Source organism: Rosa chinensis, chromosome 7, assembly GCF_002994745.2.
Source record: "Rosa chinensis cultivar Old Blush chromosome 7, RchiOBHm-V2, whole genome shotgun sequence".
In the NCBI taxonomy this organism is placed as follows: Eukaryota; Viridiplantae; Streptophyta; class Magnoliopsida; order Rosales; family Rosaceae; genus Rosa; species Rosa chinensis.
Window position 1 is genome coordinate 45,286,933 of NC_037094.1, and position 21,614 is coordinate 45,308,546.

General features: G+C 36.6%; 2 protein-coding genes across 2 annotated transcripts; both read left to right on the forward strand.

The window, feature by feature from the left end:
- The first annotated feature begins 950 nt into the window (after nt 1-950).
- Nucleotides 951-1,549, forward strand: LOC112180583 (eukaryotic translation initiation factor 3 subunit B). The gene is made up of 2 exons (XM_024319133.2): nt 951-1,077; nt 1,209-1,549. Exons 1-2 carry the CDS (start codon nt 991-993, stop codon nt 1,368-1,370), a joined length of 249 nt encoding a protein of 82 aa, XP_024174901.1. The 5' UTR covers nt 951-990; the 3' UTR covers nt 1,371-1,549.
- Nucleotides 1,550-19,609: 18,060 nt separating this feature from the next.
- Nucleotides 19,610-21,245, forward strand: LOC112179520 (60S ribosomal protein L6-1). Its single transcript, XM_024317953.2, has 4 exons — nt 19,610-19,939; nt 20,025-20,131; nt 20,301-20,482; nt 20,856-21,245. The coding sequence occupies exons 1-4, from the start codon at nt 19,683-19,685 to the stop codon at nt 21,009-21,011; spliced, it is 702 nt and encodes a 233-aa protein (XP_024173721.1). The 5' UTR covers nt 19,610-19,682; the 3' UTR covers nt 21,012-21,245.
- Nucleotides 21,246-21,614: the final 369 nt, after the last annotated feature.

Here is a 21,614-nt window from a genome sequence, read left to right on the forward strand (position 1 = left end):
CTTACTGATTTTATCAAATGTAGTTTTTGATATTAGGCAGTTCCCTATTGATTGTTCAACTTGATTGTTACTTAATTTAGTTCTTAGTTCTTATTAGTTGTTAATCAATGAGAACGATATGTTTAAAGTTCTCTGTATAGAAAGATAGAAAGTGCGCTCTGTTGCTGCTGAATTTGATTTCGTGCAATGAATTGTGGTATTTGTTTGGTAGATTTTGCAGAAAGTTTGCCTTTTGAAGGATCTGGGCATTTTATGTTTTACAAAGTTGAATGGATGTTGTTTAGATAAAAAGAGAAAGAAGAAAAAAAGATTTATGGGGTTCATAGTTTGATTTTATTTGAGTTGAAATTTAGTATTATCTGTAATTGCCAAGTTGATATTTAAGAGATTTGAGCAGTTGTGGAATAGAAGAGTTAGTGTTTTACTTTTTACATGTCATTTTTAGTTGCAGAGAGCCTGACTGTAATGGAAATATTAATGCAATGTGTTATTAAGTTCTAGGCCGTGGAATGTCAACCACACTACGTATTTGGAAAGCTTAATGGGGAGTTGGCAAATGCAGAGAAGAGAGCAAGCGCTAGTAGCCGCAAATCCAGCTGATTGGTTCCCTTCAACTATAAGTGTTCTTTCCTTTTAGCTGTCATTGCTTTCAAGATTGCCTATATAATACGACCAATATAATTGTATATTTGTAATTTGGTGAAACTAATCATTTCCTCATTTCAGCTTGATCCTTCTATTAAAGAAGTATTTGACGTAGCATATGACAATGTATATGCATTTCATTTTGCCCAGAAGTTAGCAGAGAAAACTGTTGATAATATGAAGGCAAGTCTATATTTTACTCCAATTCCTTCTATGTAAACAGATCCTTGAAGTATCTCAGATCCGGTGGAAGAGATGACAAGTATTTTTGCCCTGATCAGCAAGAATATTATCTCTATTTATGAGATAAATACATTTACAGCTGTATTGACGGTAGGGAATGTCATGGACTTCAGTTGGTCACCAACTGATGCGATTCTTGCTCTCTTTGTATCAGAATCGATTGATGCTGGTGGTGCCATACCTGCTTTGGTCAGTATTAATTTTTTTTTACCTCACTGGCTGATTTCCTAGATTAGATTTGATTTCTTTCTTCAGCCTTGTTTCTTTTCCTATTTCAATGTTGCTTGGATGAACTAATGCTTCACATTTATGACAAATAGGTGAAACTTGTTCAAATACCCTGTAAAGAGCCGTTGATTGAGAAGAAGCTTTCTAGTGTTAGTAAGTGCAAGATGTACTGGCAAAGCAATGGGGAGTATCTTGCTATGAAAGCTGACAGCAATACAAACAATTTCGTTGAGCTTTTCCAAATTAAAGATTGAGGCATCGATAATAAAATTTTGGAGCTCCTGTATAATAAGGACAAGGTCACTGCTTTTGCTTGGGAACTCAAGGGCCATAGGTTTGCTATTATTCAGAGTAATGAAGATATTAGTTTCTACTCCATGTGGGATGCTGCCAGCACAGGCTGTGTTTCATTGCTCACGATTCTCAGAAGCAAGGGGACAAACTATCTCTTTTAATACTTGCAAGGTTGAATGGTTCCAATGGAATTTGGAATTTTTCAATGTGGATGAGCTTCGGACAGTTGCTATATCTAAACATATAGCAACGGCTCTCGAGTGGAACCCAACCGGGAGGTAAGAGAGATTATCCATGTTGATTCTATATTTTAGCTTTTTTAAAGTCGTCTAATCTTGGTTATCATTCTTAGATATGTTGCTACTTCTACTCCTGGGACTTGTCGCCCACACTTAGCTTTTGCTAGTCCCTTAGCAAAATCAAAACAAAACACTCAACCAAAACAAACAATTCACTACTAGATTCTACACAAGTGACACACAGAGACTAAGTTGCCCTTAACATTTGTCTCATAAATCCTTACTCTTATGGCATCAAAATTAGCACTTAATCAAGAATCAATATTTAGATATTCAAGAGTTAATTGAAGCATATAATCCACATATAAATAAGTAGGACTTGGTTGTAACAATGGTGATGGGTGGAGCTCAACATGTTTCGGACAAGTATGATTCATATCCTCACAAGGTATATCCACTCTTTCTTCTCTCAGAACAGGACAATGCTTAAAAGCTTATAATCACTCAATTATATGTGAGAGAAAATATTTTGAGGCAATCAAATAGCTCACATATATAAGAAACGAAAAACACTTTGTGAATATAATATTTTTTTCCAAAAGATCCCATGAAATATATCAACTACTTGCACAAATGGACCCAAGCCATAGATTCAACTCTTATAACTCATCTCCATAGATCAAAGGCTGTCCCATCTTAAGGATCAAAAAGGTCTTTAAAGGGTTGAAATGGGGCTAAGGTTCAAGGTTTTAAGAAACAAAGGTTAAGGAATGTCAAAGTATCCTAAAAACCTAGTAGAGCTCATGTTGATGTAGAGAGACTTCTAGAAATCCACCAAAGCAAACGTCACACCCATAGAGGCAAAATAAAAGGGCCTAGTGTTTTCATGTTGGGCCTAAACTTCCTTTGAACCCTCGTGAACTGGACAAAGACCAAATCTTTCAATAGTGGGCCTTCAATTCAAAGCAAACTCCAAACTGACCAAGTATGGGGAACTAAAATCCAAAGACATATTTTTCTTTTTCTTTTCTAGCCGTACACATTTTTTTCTTTTTCATTTTCTTTTTCACGGCTTTCACATACATTTTTTTCTTATGGACAAGTCTACCCCCACACTTGAACTTTCACCTCTTCTCAATCTTAATCTTTGCCACCAAATCCATGTAGTAAGTCTCAAAAGATAGCTCCACTAAGTTCTTAGAATAAAGGGTAGGATTGTAACTATACTAAGGTTAAGGGTTAGGGATTTTAAGGGTGATGAAGGAAAAGGCTTAATGTAGGCTCAAAGCGGTTTATCTAAGGGAGTCCCACGACGGGCACAAATATGGACACAGGTTAATTTGGCTATGGTGGTGATAATTCCTAGAGTGCCTTTATCCTTTCCAGAATCAGGGACATGTATTGATAAAAGTCTCAACAAGCACAAGAGTGAATTTTAGCATTCTCTAGTCTATCAAACTTAATCTATGGCAAGCAATCAATCAAATGAAGAATAATGAGATCATCCAAACATCACCAAGAAAATAAGAATATATTTCATTTATCACTCCAAGAAAAAGGGATATGGCTCAAATATCTCACATGGGCTTTTATGAATCAAAACTCATTCTAACATGCTCATAAACTGTACCAAGGTTATGAAATCCATATCCACTACACATGCACATGCTTTTCATATATCTCAATTAACCAAAGAATATCATTTAAAATCATCTCAATATTGCAATCCTCTTTTAGCCATAATTTCAGAGATATTGAATCATCCTAGACAGTTAAGGGCATCCTAAGACTCAAAGTTAAAACAAAAGACTAAGACTGACGCCAAAAAGGTTTTGGACTAGGGTTATTTCCTTTCTCCTTTCGGTAACTCCTTTGGAACATGACCAGGTGAAAAGGGGACTGATTTTGGCGAAGCTCAGCTCACTTGATTGACAGGGGACGAGACCCTTTGTCAACACTTCTCGGATCCAAACTAGACCTTAGACATCACATTCCATCAGATGCGCCTACGATGAAGAAAGTTTTTCACCCAAAAATCATTTTGACTCAATAAATAAAAGCAACAAATTTTTTTTTTAAATTTTTAACATTTTGATTTTTTGTATTTTCAATATATATGACTCAAGAAAAAAGTATAAATCCCTTCCCCCACACTTAAATATTGCATTGTCCTCAACGTAATCAATCATAAGCATGCAATGGAACAATTAAGCATGTAGGAATGGAATTTATGAAAATAAATACGAAAACAAAGGAGCAAAAATGAAAATAAAAGAAACAAGTACAATTCAACCTAAACAAGTTAAGGGATAGAAATGTCAAACTCTCGTTGATGGCTCCTCCACAGCTTCGGTTGAAATGGGTTGCCTCCCATGCAGCGCTTAATATTTATAGTTCTTCAGCCTGGACTCTTCTCCTTGTTCACATGTGCTGGGGCTAAAGGAAAGACACAACCTAAACCTTCTAAGTTACTTTTACATTTAGAATTACATACTTAGGTACTGGAACAGAGGACCTCGTTGTGCAATGGGACTATAGAACAGCTACCCTCGACAAGGTCATGTTTATACCTTAACCATGTGTCACAACAAATTTTTTCATTTTTTTGAGTTAATTTTTTTTTTTTTTTTTACACACTTACAACAATTAAGTATTTAACGAAATTCAAAACAACCTAAGTAAATTAATCTAAGTGAAACACATACAATTTACAACAAGCTTAAAAAAAAACCTTCTACAAATTGCACAACAATTATAAAAGACATGCTTAATTTGGTAACACTCATAAAACTTAAACTAAGTCACAATTATAGCTTGGCCTAGCAGAAATCGCAATTTGTCACCATTCCAAAAATGTAGTGCAAAAATTTAGCATGAATTCTATATAAACAACAACACTAATGACACTTTAAGAGTTAGAGATTTTAACAATCCCCGGCAACGGCGCCAAAAATTGATGCGGCAAAAATAGCCTCACAATTTAACCCTGCAAAATGTAGTTGTTAGTATAGGGATAAGCAAGGATCGTTCAGTCCGGGGATTGTAGGGTACACCTAAACAAAAAGGTCAATTTAAATTAGTAATTAATAAAACAAGTATTTATCTACAAATTTACACAAGAAACAACCATCAAAAGGGGGGATTCAACTTTTGGTTTCTAAGTTCCTACAAAATAAAACAAAAAGATAAATATATACATGTGATCGACTTCTTCACACTCAAATCAGAATTTCCAAACCATATCAACATGCAATGAATTATTTCAACCTAAACAACCTAAAATCGTGCCAACACTAAATATCAGAAATAAATTCGAAATACAAGTCTGAAGAGATCGAGTACCACTTTAATTCTTCTTTAATCTCCTAAGTTAGGAAAAGTCCATAACTTAAAATATTTCATATAAAACATCATGTTAATACTGAAGAGCATCCGTCAACATTAAATATGAATCATTAAGTGCAGTTAGAATTCTGAATCCAAACATGTATGCATCCATAAGAAGTTACAAACGCACAAACATGTAGCATATAATCTCGACCATTGTACATAGCCTTTACCACTTCAATTTATGCCCCAAAACGATTAGGTGAATCAAAACACAAATTTGGCTTTATTAACCTGCAGATTAACATTATTATTCAACCAAAATCATATGCTTAAAGATATAAAGGATGGCACAAAATCAGATTATAGATATCATAAACAAATCAAGAACATAAAAAAACAAATCTGAAAATTACTAACATAAACTCATTCTCAACAAAAATCCAATTCCAATGATAAAGTTCATAATCAAAATCTGAAATTCAATACTAAAGAGTATGAAAATAGAAATAAGGGTCATGAATTACACTTTTTGATCTTCAAGGAAGCTTGGAGAACACAAGGCTTGGCCTTCAAGAACACGAACAACCTTGGAAAAGTCCTAAAGCTCTTCACGACAAGAGGCTTTTTCTGAATATTTGGAGAGGGTATTGGAGAGAAGAGAGCTAAGCTAATGATGAACTGAATTTTGCATGAAGAAGTGATGATTTTGGAGTAGAGAATGACTGCTATTTATAGTGGAATTCTCATCTCTTGTGATGATTGCATGGCCAAACATCTTGAGGTGATTTCTCCTCCAAATTTGCTTGATTTTCTCATGACAAAGTCTTGATATATTTTTCTGATCTCTTTTCTCCTTAATGGCTCATTGTATATGCCTTGAATAGTGACTAGATACATCCCTTATTCCTCTCCTTTGAATTGCACTAATTTCTTCCAAGAATTGTGCACACAATAAACTCCTACAATCAAGAAAAATTAGAATTTAATTAGAGTTTATAATCAATAAGAAATAAGATAATTAGGAATAAATATTGATTAAAAACAATCCATTTTATTGATACGCTAAAAGTAAGCGCGCAATTTAACCCTAAAAATATCATTAGTAGTATAAGTAAGTAGGGATCGTTCTATTCCGGGGATTGAGGGTACACCTGTCATTGCAAAAACAACTAAAGAATTAAAATAAGTATAAAGTATTATTTACAAAAAATAAAACAAAGAATAGAAATATATACAAGCAAACATAAAGAAGGGGGTTTAGGATTAATAAATTGAAAATTAAAATAAATAAAATAAAAGAAAGTTAAAAACATATATACAAGGGTGGAACGCAAGGAACAAAGATCAAAACCACAATCATATGAATGAAATCCAATCACAATTCCTATAGTTGATTTTCTATGTCATGAGAAAGAAGTTGACCATGTGAAACGTTAGAAAGCAAACGATTTCCCATTTTTTACTTTCCTTGAATAATTAATCTAAGTGAAAGCACCTAAATCAATCCTATTGAACATGCAATCATAGTCTAGAAAGCTAGCTGATCAAGAACACATTCAATGCATTAAGAACAAAGAAAGGATGTCAACCAAAGTGCACAACCTAGTTATGAATAAGTTCACCTATTTGCAATCCTCCTTAATTGATTTCGACTTTTGTCCAAAGCCTTTACTACTTAAATTAGCTCCAATTACATGCATATATCCTAAGTTGGCCACCAAAGAACATAAACATGAAAAAGTTTTCTATAATCCAAAATCAATCAAGCAATCTCACATAAACAACATTTAAATCAACATATAAAAATCACAACTTTATTTCAAAACATAAAAATAGGGTTTAAACTTTGCCCTTAACATTTATGTCAACTAGAAATCAAGTTCATACAAAATCAAAACAAAGAAAACCAAAAAGGTTACAAGGAATAAGATAGAATTACACCATGAAGGATGAATGGTGGAAAGCTTGAGACGTTGGTCTTGGATCTTGAAAGTAAGGCTTCAAAGCTTCACGACACAAGGTGGATGATGGCGGCTAGGAGGCTTCATGGCTTCTTCTTCTCTTCTTCTCTTTGCTTGAAGACGCAGAGACTTGAAACTAGAGGATGGAGAGAAAGCTTGACGTTATGGAGAGAATTTTCTGAATGAAGAAGTGTTGTGTTGTGGTGGTTTATATAGGGGAAGGCAAGGCTTCATGAATTTAATTTCTAAGGGATTTTCTGGTTGCACCACACAGCTCCAACCAATGAATTAATGCCACGTCAGCTCTGCCATGTCACTCAACCAATCAAAAAGCTCCAAAATAAATCCATAATCTTTCCAAATATATTATTGCTGATTTTCCCAAGATTTAATTTGATTTTATTCACCATTTTCGGCCAAATATCTAGGCATGAACCTAGAAAATGTATCCGGACTCATTTTGGACCTTTTCTCCCTTAAATCTCTCCATGGCTTTATCCTTAATGTCCTCCCCTTGATTTTCTCTTGATTTTCATGACAAAATACAGATTTTATTCTCTAATTTCAGCCAACATATCTTGAGGGAATTGAGGAACGAATCTGGACTTGTTTTGAATCTTTTCTTCCTTAAAATTCTCCCTTGATATTCTCCATATAATCTCCTTAATTTTCCATGCAAAAATCAGATTTAATCTCCCAAAATATCTCCCACGTCATCATATTGTCTCCTAATGCCTTCAGGTTTCCTAGCCTCATCAGGATTCCTGCGTTGACTAGGATTCCTAGTCGGACTAGGAAAACTCCATTTCTTCATTTCAGCTCATTTCTTCTCCATTTATTCCAATGTACCTAGAAAATAAAAACTAAATTAAAAATGATTAAATAAAGGAAATAACTAAGTAAAATATGAGGAAATAACTATTAATACATCGCATTAAAATGCTCCTATCATTTATCTCCTCAAATTCTTCCTGATTAATCCTTCAATTTTTCTTGATTCATCACTCAAGAGTTTTTAATGGGATGGACTCTTTTTAAAACAAGAAAATCAGAAGTTGGAAAGTTTAAAACAAGAAAGTTCCCAAAAAAAAAAGAAGGAAATATTTCCTAAAATGAAAGAGGAAAGTTTCTAAAATAACTCATCCTTCATTTACACTCATTTATGCTCTTTTTTACCTCTTTTCACCATTTTCGACCATGAAGTAGCTAAAAACATAAACAATATTATAATTATTAATTTTAAGAGAATAACTTAGCCAAATGAGGAAAAATATATATTAAAAACGTCACATTTTGTGCTTCTATCACATGAGAAGCTGAGTTTTAACATTTGGTCTTTTGATGGCCACCTACTCTACCAATTGCCGAAGGATCTCTTCACAAAGGTAAGAGAGTGAGTATCAAAGCAATAGTTGTTATTTTTCTTTAATCTTAACTGAAACTAGAATTCCATATTGTACTTTTGGATTGGTAATTGTTTCTTTTCACTCGTTGTTTTTGTTTACGGTTTAGTTTTCAAGAATGAGATAGCTGTAGTTATTTCTTGTTTATCTTACTCGAGTTTGATAAACTTTTCCTTTATTATTATTATTTTTTCTTTATACTGGTCTGAATATGTTGAGTACTTGAGTTTGGGTATAGATCTTTGTAGATCAGTTTTCAGCAATTGGTTGGTTAAGGTTGTTCTATTTCATTTTTTCCTTGAAAGCATATTTTGCTCTATTAATGGTTGGCATGTAGTGGAACCGTAGCTGTTGTTTTGGTTAATTGCAATCCAGGTTCTTTTTCTTCCCTGGAAGTTGGACTCTCAACTTGAGCTTTGAAATTATTTCAAAAGTTGATGTTTACTCGAATTTGGGACATTTTGATTTTGTTTTGTTTTGTTAACAAAGAAGAAGAAAAGGGGACAGGGAAACGAGGAGGAGATAGGGGAGAGAGTAAAGAAGAGGAGGAGATAGGGGAGAGAGTAAAGAAGAGGAGGGGAATTTAGAAAGAACAGAAGACAGGGGGAGAAGGAGAAGAAATTTTTAAGAAACAAGGGAGAGGGAAAGAGAGAGAATTGTGGCTGTGAGAAACCGAGAAAGGAGAAGAGGAACTGTTGTGACATATGTCTGTTCTGTTAGTTAACAAAGGATCTGGAAAGTTTCATCTTATTCAGAAGCAAAGTGAATTTTCGGTGATTCTTCCAAATTTGGTCTGCATTTGGGAAAGTTCCAGCATTTTGAATGTATCCTTTGATTTTGTGTTGAGATTTGAACTCTTATTTGAAACATTTAACTTCTGATTTTTATGTATATTGAATTACGCATTTCAAATGGTTGTTTCAAAACTGATTTCATGTCAATTGGACTTGCAATGAATTTTTGGTGAATTTTCTAAGCTGACTATGCTGTTGAGATTTTTTTTTTTTTTTTTTGTATTTGACTCTTGCAGTTCAGTTAGATTGTGTTCATCTTTTTCCTTGCTTTCCTAAATCCGAATTCCATGAAAATTCAGTATGTTCTACCTTAACATGTTTACTATGAGTCTTCAAAAGTTCAAGTTCATGGCTGTACAAATGAACTTTAATAAATTCCCAAAGCTAAGTTGTTCATGCCTTCACATTTCAGTTCACTACTTATGTCTCCCTTTTGATGTGTGATGCAGATTGCTTTGACTCTTTCGTTCGATTTTACTGGGAGAGGAGAGCTTGCAGATCGCCATGTCAATTCCATATATATATATATATATATATATATATATATATATGGTAGCTAGATTGCTTTGGAGTAATATTACTTTATGATTATTTATTTTTGGGTTAGAAGTAGTCTAGTTTTGCTTGGTGTTTTCTTAAATTATGTTCTGAATTGGCTTCAAGCCTTTTGACTTTGATGATATAGCAAGCCTATTGTATTAATTGTTCCAAAATGAATGATGTCCATATGGTTAACAACCAACACAAGATTACAACATATGTTGTCTCAACATGAAAATGAACAACTAAATCGTACCAAAATATGTTGTTTCTTGTTATATCAAACAACAGAAGTAACAAGTTATCTATATTTCAAATGTGCTTCAAACAACAGAAGAGTGAGTTTCTGAACTCAATCAAACTACATAACTATATGATTACATATAGTTTTATTTTCTATCAGACAACATAAAAACTTAAAACTGTGGTTGGAATACAAGACAGAAGACATAAAATAAAGTCTTACAACTATTTAGACGACATATAAGCATAATTTACCCAATTATAAGTGATTTGCCAACAACAATTAAATGTCGTTAAAAATGCATTCAGATAATAGATTGTCAAATAAGTCTTTATTTTGGTAACTTCAGACAACATATAGATGTTTTCTTATTTGTTTTCAGACGACAGAGGTTTTATTAAAACTGTAGTTTGTACCTCATTTCAACAACATTAATGTGTCGTTGTATGTGATTAGTAACTACAGAAAGTTCCAAATCCTTCAAAGTTGGGTTGTTCAGACGACAGATCCTTGCGAAACTTTTGTAGTCTGAGTGAGGACAGACGACGGAGGATATATGTCGTCTGATGCCATAAAAGATGACAGCTGGATACACTACAGATAATTTGCATATCAGACGACAGATATCATCTATCGTCTGAAGCTATTATTGGCATAGTGCGGATTATGAAAAGGTGCTAAAGTTGACTTTTTAGGGTCTTTCCAAGCTTCTCTATCTTTTTTTAGCATGATAATGAAAACATAATACACACACACACACACACACATATATAACATAAAAGGATCAAACAAATGCTCAAAGTGAGGGGCATAGTTATTAGGTAATTATGGACCTAACAATGACTAAAACATAATGTCATAGATATACATACTAGAGCTATATAATCAAATAAGCAGATGAATACAAAGTTTTCGACAACTTATATAGTATTGTTCATTCTAATTTATATTACAAAGAAATACTGAAATATCGAATTTGGTAGATATGATTAAATATTATGGTTGTCACTCGATTGGTTCGAATTGGTTATAGGCTTTACCGACTTCAAAAACAATGCTTTCGGTTTCAAAGTTGAGCTACCAATTACCAACCAAAAATTTTCGGTATTTAATAGTAACATATATCATGGCATTAGATTCAAATAGTAAATTTGTAGTTCCATAATTTTTGAGTTATTTCGTTGTAATTCTGTCCTTGTGCTATTGACATTTCATTTATGTAATTAGTTTCCATCGCCAATTTCATTTGGTTTTCAATTTTATAGACATGATACTCCCGTATTTTCAATTTTGCTATTGAGAAGTTGTATAAAGTTTGGGAATAGAGTGTTGCTATTTGAACCCAGTAAATATCTAACTACACCTGACACAAAAAAATTATCGTATATTTTTCCAATTGTACCTAGGGCTGTCAATTCTGATACGACTCGATAACACGACTCGAAACCCGCACGAAATAAAGCGGGTTGAACCCGCACGATTAAAAAGCGGGTCAGCCATGGGTCAACCCGCCAACACGAAGTGAACCCGTATAACCCGATTATGCTATACTTCATCCTGAAATTTTAGACGTTAGGAGTATTTGATCATATGATTAGACAATTTGAAATATTTTAGTTTATAATTATTGAATTTAATTATTTATGAATAATATATAATTATTCATATTCTTCGTCTTGTGGAGTTTTTAGTGAATTTAATCAATTTATGCATTTTTTTAGTTAAATGGGTTGCATTGTTAACCCTTAAATGGGCCATTTTATCAAACACGACATAACCTATTTATTAAATGGGTTAAGCGGGTTGGAAATGGGTAACCCGTTTAATAAATAGGTTGGGTTTGAGTTTAAATTTTTGACACGATTATTAAATGGGTTGGGTTTGGGTTTGTATCTTGTGACACGACAAATACCTTGACCCGACACGAACCCAACCCGACACGACCCATTGACAGCCCTAATTGTACCCTTCTTTTATTATATCCATCAACTACAAACCCAACTCACAAACGTTTTCCTTACAATCAGGCAAAAGAGGATTAATCTTTTTATATTTCAAAAGGTCTCCATTTGCGATTGATATGCTTTCACCAACAATCATCTTTTCTTCCATCTTAATTCTCCAACTGCGATTGATATGCTTTCACCAACCACCTCCACACCTTCTTACACAGAGACGCCGAAATTCATCGGACTCTCGAAACAGGTCTTATACAATGCCAAATCTCTTCTCCATCGTTCTTTGCTTCAGCCTCGTCTCTCACTCATTTTTTTCAAGCTTTAGTCTCCTTCGATTGCTCTTGTTCAGGTTCAATTTCTCTCCTTTCTCATGTTCTCTCTCTGCGTTGATCATTGCTCTCTCTCTCTTCTTTCTCTATCCACCGTAATTTGTTTTATTAAAGACTATGGATTGATTATCTATTGTAATTTGTGTATGGGTTGTGATTATTTTACGGATTGATTAAGGATTTGGTGTCTGGGTAGCTTGATCTGCTAAGAATTTTGATCAATTTCATGATGGTTTTTTTTTCCCTTATAAACACGTTTGTGCTTCTCTCTTTTTGTTGTTCATTGATTTGGATGTTAGAATTGCGGTATGTCATTGAGTTAGAATTGCTATATATTTTCAACTTATTGCTATATACTAATTACTATTCAGAGTCCTCCTTGAATAATTCTTTGGTTGTATTGTTGCTTAGGAAGTTTGTTATGTTGCCAATTTCTTATTGATAGAGCTCTCATTTCTGGAAACACTTTAATTTACTGAACCTCTGATCCCATTCTCTAGATAGCAAAAACTAATGGCCTTATGCTTATAACAATTTCTAGTTCTGATAGGATAACTGAAGTTTCAATTTGATACTTGGTATTATACTGTCTTGCTATATATGAATGCTACGTGTATAAGGGTCAGATGGTGTGGGTTGCATTTAATTGTAGTCAGTAGTCACTACATAAATATGCTAATAACCCTTTCTCCAGATACATCTTCTTGCTCATCATGTCTTCAACGAGCCTCGAAACATATATATCAGTTGTCTTTGCAGTGTAGCGAGCTCTAGATCGAAGAGAACAAAACAGCCCTTATGTACTGCAAGAATGATTTCATTAACTTTGCCTCCAATAAAAGTTGTAGTCGTAATTTATAATAGCACCAGGGCCTCCAATAAAAGCTGCAGTAGGTTTCTAGTATCGATGAAGTTGGCAATTAATTAATTTAACTCAATGGTCATATCTATGCATATATGAATACTACTGAAGTTTTCATCCTCATCATCTTCCATCGCTGTTCCAAATTGGTAATATATACCTTGTTTATGTTTTATACTGGAACTAATGAACAAACACTTAAATGTATTTAATGTTTCTGTGTGATCTTGGTTATGAGATGTTTGCTTATATGTGTTGGTTACTGCATATATGTGTTTTCAATCTTACCCAATATGGATATGATTATTTGTATGGTTGTTAGAAAGAATGAGAGCAATAATGGATATGATAAATCTTCTTTTTCTTTCAATCTTTATTTGCGTGCTTGATCAGATCAGTTGATAATGTATATGTCATCTAATAATTCCAATTGCATGAAATCTCATGCGGGAACTGTTGATTTTTGCAGGTGATGTATGCATTCCTTGATTGGCCAAATGGAAATTATGGATGAAGTTTGATCTTGGTAAGGGCAGGGGAATGGATGTCTGCATCAAAACAACAGTTAAAACAGATAAAATAAGCTCAGACACTTGTGGCTCTAATGGGAATGCCATACTGTAACCGAAGCGTAAAAAAAGAAACTGAGGTCTCACCATTTAAGTTCAAAGGGAAGAGGAAGAACATGAGCCTTGCCTTTTGGAGATAGGAACATTTTGCTGTTAGTTTTGTATTTTGTAAAGTTCAGTCACCAAACTATCAATGTATATTAAAATAGTCAATGAAAATGATCTTTTAGTACATTAAAATATTATCTCTGATTAATTGATAATATTTTGCTCAAAAATATTGTGGTATTCAAAATTAATTTAGTCCAGTACACTATCAAACATGGGATATCACTATTGTGATTATTCTGCTCTTTAGTCCTACGTAATACCAAATATGGGTCTAGTATTACTATAGCATAAGCCAGGTTAGAGGAGTCTTGGACTGTTATAGAAATTAAGGTGGGCCATAATAGTTCTGTGAAACAAACATAACCTAAACGTGCTGTGAGTGACTGAAGGGGATAATTAAAGTTGACACCAAGACTAATTTCCTTTTTTTTTTTGAGGTAATTACCACTAACTACAATTTGCTACATTTCCTTCCCATGCGCAGGGGCCAAAGACACGGTTTCCTTGCGGTCATTTACAGCTAGCTATAGTAATTGTCCATTTGTACTAAAGACATAAAGGATAGTTAAATTTCATGGAATTATGAATATTGCCACTCACCATATCTCGATACATCAGCTCTCTCTCTCAAATCCATTTCTCCCCAAAATCAAAACCTCCATTTCTCCCAAAAATCAAAACCTCCATTTTAGCAGCGAAGCAACAAAGGGAGGTTCCGACGATGAAGCAACGAATTGAGGCTCCAGCGGCGAAGCAACGAATCGAGGATCTGGCGGCGAAGGAATAGATCTAGGATCCGGCGGAGCCGATCAACAATGAAAAGGACGAGGAAGAGCTTGAGGCCGTCGCTCGCTCCACCGACGAAGACACCGTTGAGGACAACTCCGGCCGATCTGATGACGAGGCCGTGCTGACCGAGAACAACAACGACTTTGAAGAAGAGGTATATTTTCAATTAGGAGAGAATCTGGTTTGTTTTGGTTGGATCTGAGCTTTAGGTGTTGGCATTTGTGTGCCCTAGAATTGTTTTCTTTTGTAATTTGTGGAGTTTGTTGCGTTGGGGAGTCATGGCTTAGGGATTGATTAGGTTTGCATGTGTGATAGCGAGGGAGAGAGAACAATGCCAAGACTTGGGGGTTCTTTGACTAATTTTTTCTGCATATTCTGTTTTCGGAAGCTAGAACTAAGCAGAGGAGAAGAAAAGCTTGTTATGGACTTTTGCTATCTTTTTTATTGCTATTAATTCGAGAAATGCAACTGTCTAGTCTCTTAGTGTAATTGTTGTTTTTGTCTCTTGTTTTTTGCTCCTTTTTTTAGGCCTAGCTTTCTTGCTGCATTATTTTTCTCAATAATATTTTTTTCCTATAGAAAAGGCTAGGGCTGTATTTTTGGGTTTGTTTTAATAGTTCTACAAGGAATTCATCTTAACATTTGGTATTGTTAAATTTATTTGTGCTGTTTAATTGTTTGAGGTTTCTTGTTGTAATCGCCAAAGCATTTGGGGCACACTTTGTCATCCCTTATCCTCTATGTTGTCGGTTGACTTGCAGGATGGAGCTAATGAAAGCAATGCTGAAGTGAGCAAATGTAAGAAGGCCAGGCTAGTATACTATTGGGGGTCAGTATACTACTGGGGATTAGTACACTACTGAGGGTCAGTATACTACTGGGGCTAGTATACTACTGGGGGTCAATATACTACTGAGGTCAATATACTACTAAGGGTCAGTATTCCAAGAAATCTGGCTGGAGAAACTTCTTCACCATGAGAAGAGGTGAAATTCAAAGCAACTTGTATGTGAAAGCAGCAAAGCCAGAGATAAATGATATAGTGTTCAAGTTTCATATTGTAATATGTATAAATAGTTTTTGGAATTATTAAATAAATGTGTTGTTTCTAAGAAAACAAAGACGAAATTTAAAAATATTATTTTTTTCATAATGCTACTGACATTCAGCAGTGTTAATTCACATTATCAAACCCACAAGGGCAGATTCGTAATTTACTTGCCAATAGAAATAATTTAAAAAGGAAAGGAATCTGACAGCAAGGTATAATACCTTGCGCATGGGCCCTACACACTAGCTCATGAGAATTTAAAAAGTGGCCGTGACCACTTATCCAATTTTAGCCTAAAAATTACCCACTTACTCCACTAAGAGTTTTTTAACCCCATTTACCCAATCCAATAGTCTTTGACAGTATTGCCCTCATACTCTCTCTCTTTCTCTCCTCTGCTTCCCGTGCCCGTCGCCGGAGCCCTGCATACTCTCCACCGGCGCTGGTCCTCCTCACCGTCCCAGTCAGCGACGACTCTCCTCCTCCGCCGCAGTCCATGGCTCGCCCTGGATCTCAACCTTGACCACCTCCTCTCTCCCAGCGCTCCGACCTCAACAAGCACCTCTCTAATCTCCATAAATCCTCCCAGGTCCTCGACATCGTCAAGTCCGACGCCGACCACGTCCTCTCCAACGTCTCATCCACCTGCGACCTCGCCGACCACGTTAGCTTCAAGATCCGCGACCTCTCCAATCTCCATAAATCCTCCCAGGTTCTCGACATCGTCAAGTCCAACGCCGACCACGTCCTCTCCAACGTCTCCTCCACCTGCGACCTTGCTGACCACGTCAGGGCCAAGATCCGCGACCTCGCCGACCACGTCAGCGCCAAGGCCCACGAGCTCGACCTCGCCCAATCGCGCGTCAGCTCCACGCTCCTCCGTTTGGATGCGATTATGGAGCTCGACCTCGCCCAGTCTCATGGTTCTGATTTTTTATTTTTATTTTTGGTAAATTTGGCAGAAGGCTTATAAGGAAAGAAGAAAGAAGAATGAAAAAAAAGTTTTATTGAGTAGTTATACATGTCTATTGCGGGGCAATAATATGATTATTGAGAGCCAATAATATGAGTATTGGGGGCAATAATATGCATATAAATTGATCATTTTTGCCTGTAGTGTATTCATTTTAGTTTCGGGAGTTTATACAATTCACTGGAGGGCAATAATATGATTATTGGAGGCAATAATATGAGTATTGGGAGGCAATAATATGATTACTGGGGGCAATAATATGATTACTGGGGGGCAATAATATGGGTACTGGGAAGCAATAATATGATTGCTGGGGGGGCAATTGTAACGTCCCGAACCTGAATTTACCGGTTTACTAGTCATTTGGACGGTAAACGGCCTTTACTTTCACTTTTACTTTCGGTTTAGTACTTTTAGTGGCCCTAAAAGTTGACTTTTTGTTCGGGTCAAAATTTGAGAAAATGTTATTCATGAAAGTTGTAGGGGACGTTAAACCGAGCGCGTGCATATGTGGTACTTAAAAATCGGAGCTCGTATACGAAAGTTATAAGCGAAAATGTGAATGTTACTGTTCATGGTAACTTTATATATATATATATATATATAGAAAGTTACTGTGGTAGATTTCCATTTCCGGAAATCTACCTTCTCTCTCCTCTCCCCCGACCTCTCTTCTTTCCCTTTCGGATTCTTCTTCTTCCCTTCGATTGGCCGCCGTCCGGCCATCACCCGGCAGAAATCCGGCCACCACAGGGTCGCCTCCTCCCCCTGGTCACGCTGGTGCCCTTAGTTTTCGACGATTTGGCTGGAAAAGCTCGGATCGAAGCATGGGTTGCTCCGGTTGCAGTTTTGGGGTTTCGCCGATTTCCGGCCACCTCCGGCCACCAGGTTAGCATCGAAGGTTCGGTTTTTGATGGTGATCATTTCCCCTAAGGTGGTTCATTCCAATTTGTATTGTAGAAGTCGAATTGACAATTTTTCATTTCTAGGGTTCTTGGAGCTTCGGGGCTTTCCTTCACCGGCTTGATTCGGCCACTTCGAGGTAAAATTGGATGATGTTGTAGTTTGGAAGTTGGTTGGGCTTGTTGTGTTGATGCTAGTGCCGGAGTTTGGTGGCCATCGGAGGTGGTGGCCGCCGGCGCGTGGGGCCCACGCGCTGCCACTGTTGGTGGCGCGTGGAGGCTTATATGGCAGTGTTTTAATTTCAGTTTTTAGCCCATTAAATTGTATATTGTTGTAGAGCTTGTATGTGAAGTTTGGTGAATTTTGGAGGAGTTTGGAATTGTTTGTGAATTTCCGAAGTTTGGAGTTTTGTGTTGGAATTGTGGGAAATCCGGCCGTCGGATTTCCCTCGTTTTCATTGTGGAATATATAAATTGAGGAAGTAGTGTTGTGGAAGAGATTTGGGTGGAATTTGAGAAGTAATGGAGATAGGGATTGTCGAGTTTCGTTTAGGTTCGTATTTATTTTATCGGATTGCCGTTTACGGAAACATAATTGTGTACAGGACGACGTACCGAGCTATTGCTCGATGAAGGAACTCGTTTGCGTGGTCGCCCAATAGTACTGTGAGTGGACCTTTGATTTTAATTGATGCATGCAAATTAAATTCCGCAAGTTTTAAGTTATTGATTTATCTACTTATTTATCGAGCATTTTATTTTGGTTTGGATTATTGAATGTTTTATTGGTTTGAACTTTTGAATTAAGATTCGTTATGCTCGATTTGAGGATTTTGTTTTATGCGGATTCGGAAATTTATACTATTGATTTTATATTTATATTCAGCTCTTGGAGCGTTTTAAGAGATTTACGAAATAAGAATTCGAGGAAACAAAACTTTATACTTCTTTATACCCTACTTATTTTAGAACTTGAGATGATCTTGGCGTGCGGGGTCACGTCTTTATACACTTGGATTCTTATTTCGTGAGATATGTGGGGAAACTATACAGATTTATTGGCTTTCTACGATCTTCTTCCTCACCATACGCGGGTCATGTGAATAGGTCTCCTCCTCACTTACTTTGTGTTTGTGAGTGGCAGTGAGGTAGCTTTCTCCTCCTCACGTGGGTGGTAGTCGAGGTGATATTCTCCTCCTCACACAATCTATGTGTGAATGGAAGTTGAGGTTATTAGTTCTCCTCCTCGCACAATCTATGTGTGAGTGGCAGTCGAGGGTAGGTTGAGCCTGAGGGGCTCCATTCCCGTATGGTGAACCCATTTTCCCCATGTTCTTTTGTTGTTGTTCTTGACTAGCGGGGCTAGTCGGTCTTTTCTTAATTATTGCATGCATCGGGAGTTTTTAAAGAAATAAATGTGGGAAAGTATGAAATCTTTTTCTTATTAATTTGTTTATTTTTGTCCACTCACGCTAACGTTTTTCATCTACTTTCCCCTGGGCCTTTCGGTTTCTAATGCCCAGTTTGCAGGCGTTATTAGTTGAGGTCGTGCGTACGTGGTTCGAGGCATAGTTGACGAATAGCTTCCGCACTTCTTTGTTTGGCTCTGATCTATTGTGGGTTACTGTTTTGGGTAGTCCACTTTAGGGGTGACTCGACCAGTTCTCGGTAGAGTTATCACTAAGGTGGGCCCCGCAGGGCCACTCCGGATTTCGGGGTGAAATCCGGGGCGGGTCCTGTCAGCAATAATATAGTTACTGGGTATTATTAAGGGGTAATAAATTCAGACGCTGGAACCCGGTCACCAGTCCGGTAGCCAAATTCCAGATTCCGGTCATCGGTTGCAGGATTCCTGTCACCGGTCGCCGGAGACCGCGGCCAGTCATTGGTCACCGAAGCCCAGCAAGGTGGATGATGACTTCTCTCTCTAAGTGAGAAAGAAGGAGAGGGCAAAAAAGTCCCAAAAATAAATAAAAAGAATAAAAAAAAATTAATTGGGTATTAAGGAAATGATCATTTCCTCTTTAAAAAAACAGATCTGCTGATGGTAACTTATGAAAGAAAAAAAGTGTAGGTAGTGGTAATTTGCTATTTTTTTTTCCTTCCAAAAAGTAAAAAATGACCAACCGGCCCACATAAGAAACTCTTAACAAAAGCGTCTCTAGGGTTTAACCTCTTCCTCTCCACAGCAAGCCGTTTCGGGGTTTCAGAGTCGCCATGGCAGCAAAAGCGAGAGTTGCCAGAAAGACCCGAAACCCAGATCTGATCCGCGGTGTGGGTAAGTACTCGAGGTCCAAGATGTACCACAAGCGAGGTCTTTGGGCCATCAAGGCCAAAAACGGCGGCGTCTTCCCACGCCACGACGCCAAGCCGGCAGCTGAGGCTCCATCGGTGAAGCCCCCCAAGTTCTACCCTGCCGAAGATGTCAAGAAGCCCCTCGTCAACAAGCACAAGCCTAAGCCTACCAAGCTCAGGTACTACTTTACGTTTCAACTCTCTGATTTGGTGTGTTTGATAGTGTTTTCAATTCTCTGATTTGGGTTTCAATTTTGTATGCAGGGCGAGTATTACACCCGGGACTGTGTTGATTATATTGGCCGGAAGGTTTAAGGGAAAGAGAGTTGTTTTCCTTAAGCAACTTTCATCTGGCTTGCTTCTTGTTACTGGTAAGCTTCTATCAAAATATATGTTGTTGTAAATTTTTAAGGTTATTGTCTTAGGCAGAGGTTTGGAGTTGGTTTAGCCAATGGGTTTCTGATTGTTTTAAGTTGTCTCCCGTCTGCACCTTGAAAATGAACCTATTCATGTGTATTTCTAACTTGAGTGTCATTGCAGGGCCATTTAAGATTAATGGTGTTCCTTTGAGACGTGTGAATCAGTCCTATGTGATCGGCACTTCCACCAAGGTCAACATTTCTGGGGTTAATGTGGATAAGTTTGATGACAAGTATTTCGCAAAGGCAGTGGAAAAGAAGAAGAAGAAGGGTGAGGGAGAGTTTTTTGAGGCAGAGAAAGAGGTTAGTCTTATCAACTCATCATTTATAATTTCCTGACAAAGGTTATGGTTCTCCTGTATTATTGTTACTTTTTACATGGACTTAAAACTGTAAAATTTAGGTGTCATCATTGTCTTTTAGTTCTGTAAATAGGCTTTTTTTGCAACTATCATGGCTTCAAGTTCCAACTGTATCTGTTTGTACAGATGTACCGTAACTTTTAGGTTTCCTTGTAATTGTGTTCTTGTTGATACTTGATTAGTTTTCATCACTAGTTTCATTTGGTTTTCAATTTTATACAGTTGAATAAAGTTTAGGAATAATGTTCATTACTTTACCAATTTAAGTCAGATTTTTTTTTTCCAACTAACATTTTCTCTGCAACAAACTGCAGGACAAGAACAAGCTCCCAGAAGAAAGGAAAGATGATCAAAAGAGTGTGGATGCTTCTTTGATAAAGTCTATTGAGGCTGTCCCAGACTTGAAGACATACTTGGCTGCCAGATTCTCTCTTAGGTCTGGCATGAAGCCTCATGAGCTTGTCTTTTAGACAATCGCCTCTTTTCTTGCTTAGGATACTTGCTGCTCCTGCACTTATTTGTTTTTTCACTATCATTGCAAGAGCTGTTTACATTCAGATCATTCAGATCCGAGATTTTGTACTTATCGGCGTTCCCATGCAAGGGATAGAATGAGTTTCATTTTGATTTTCTAGTCATTGTCAGGATAATTTTCCTACCTTTGTTTGAACCACGAAAGTCTACATATGAGTACGTTATTTTCATTTCCGTTTTACCTACTTGAGGATGGTTTAGTTTTTGTCTGTCCAAATAGGTCCATTTCTAGAAGGATATGAAAAAAAATCCATCTGTGAAAAGAAAAGTTCGGACAAGCCTGGATTTGATTTCCTCCCTAATGTTAGAACCTTGGTAAGCTTCAGCTTTACGCAGGTGTGGGATCTGTGAACAGGCGTGGGATCTGTAAACTTTAGATACTTTAACAGGCCCTAAACAGACATTCTGACGTGGTGATGTCTAATGCTGGGGGGTAACCTGGAATAAACGGGGGGACTACAACTGAACAATGCATTGAGGAACATGGTCTTGCATCGTCTAGAACAGATCTGCCAAATGCAGAAGCTAAACCAGTCCTA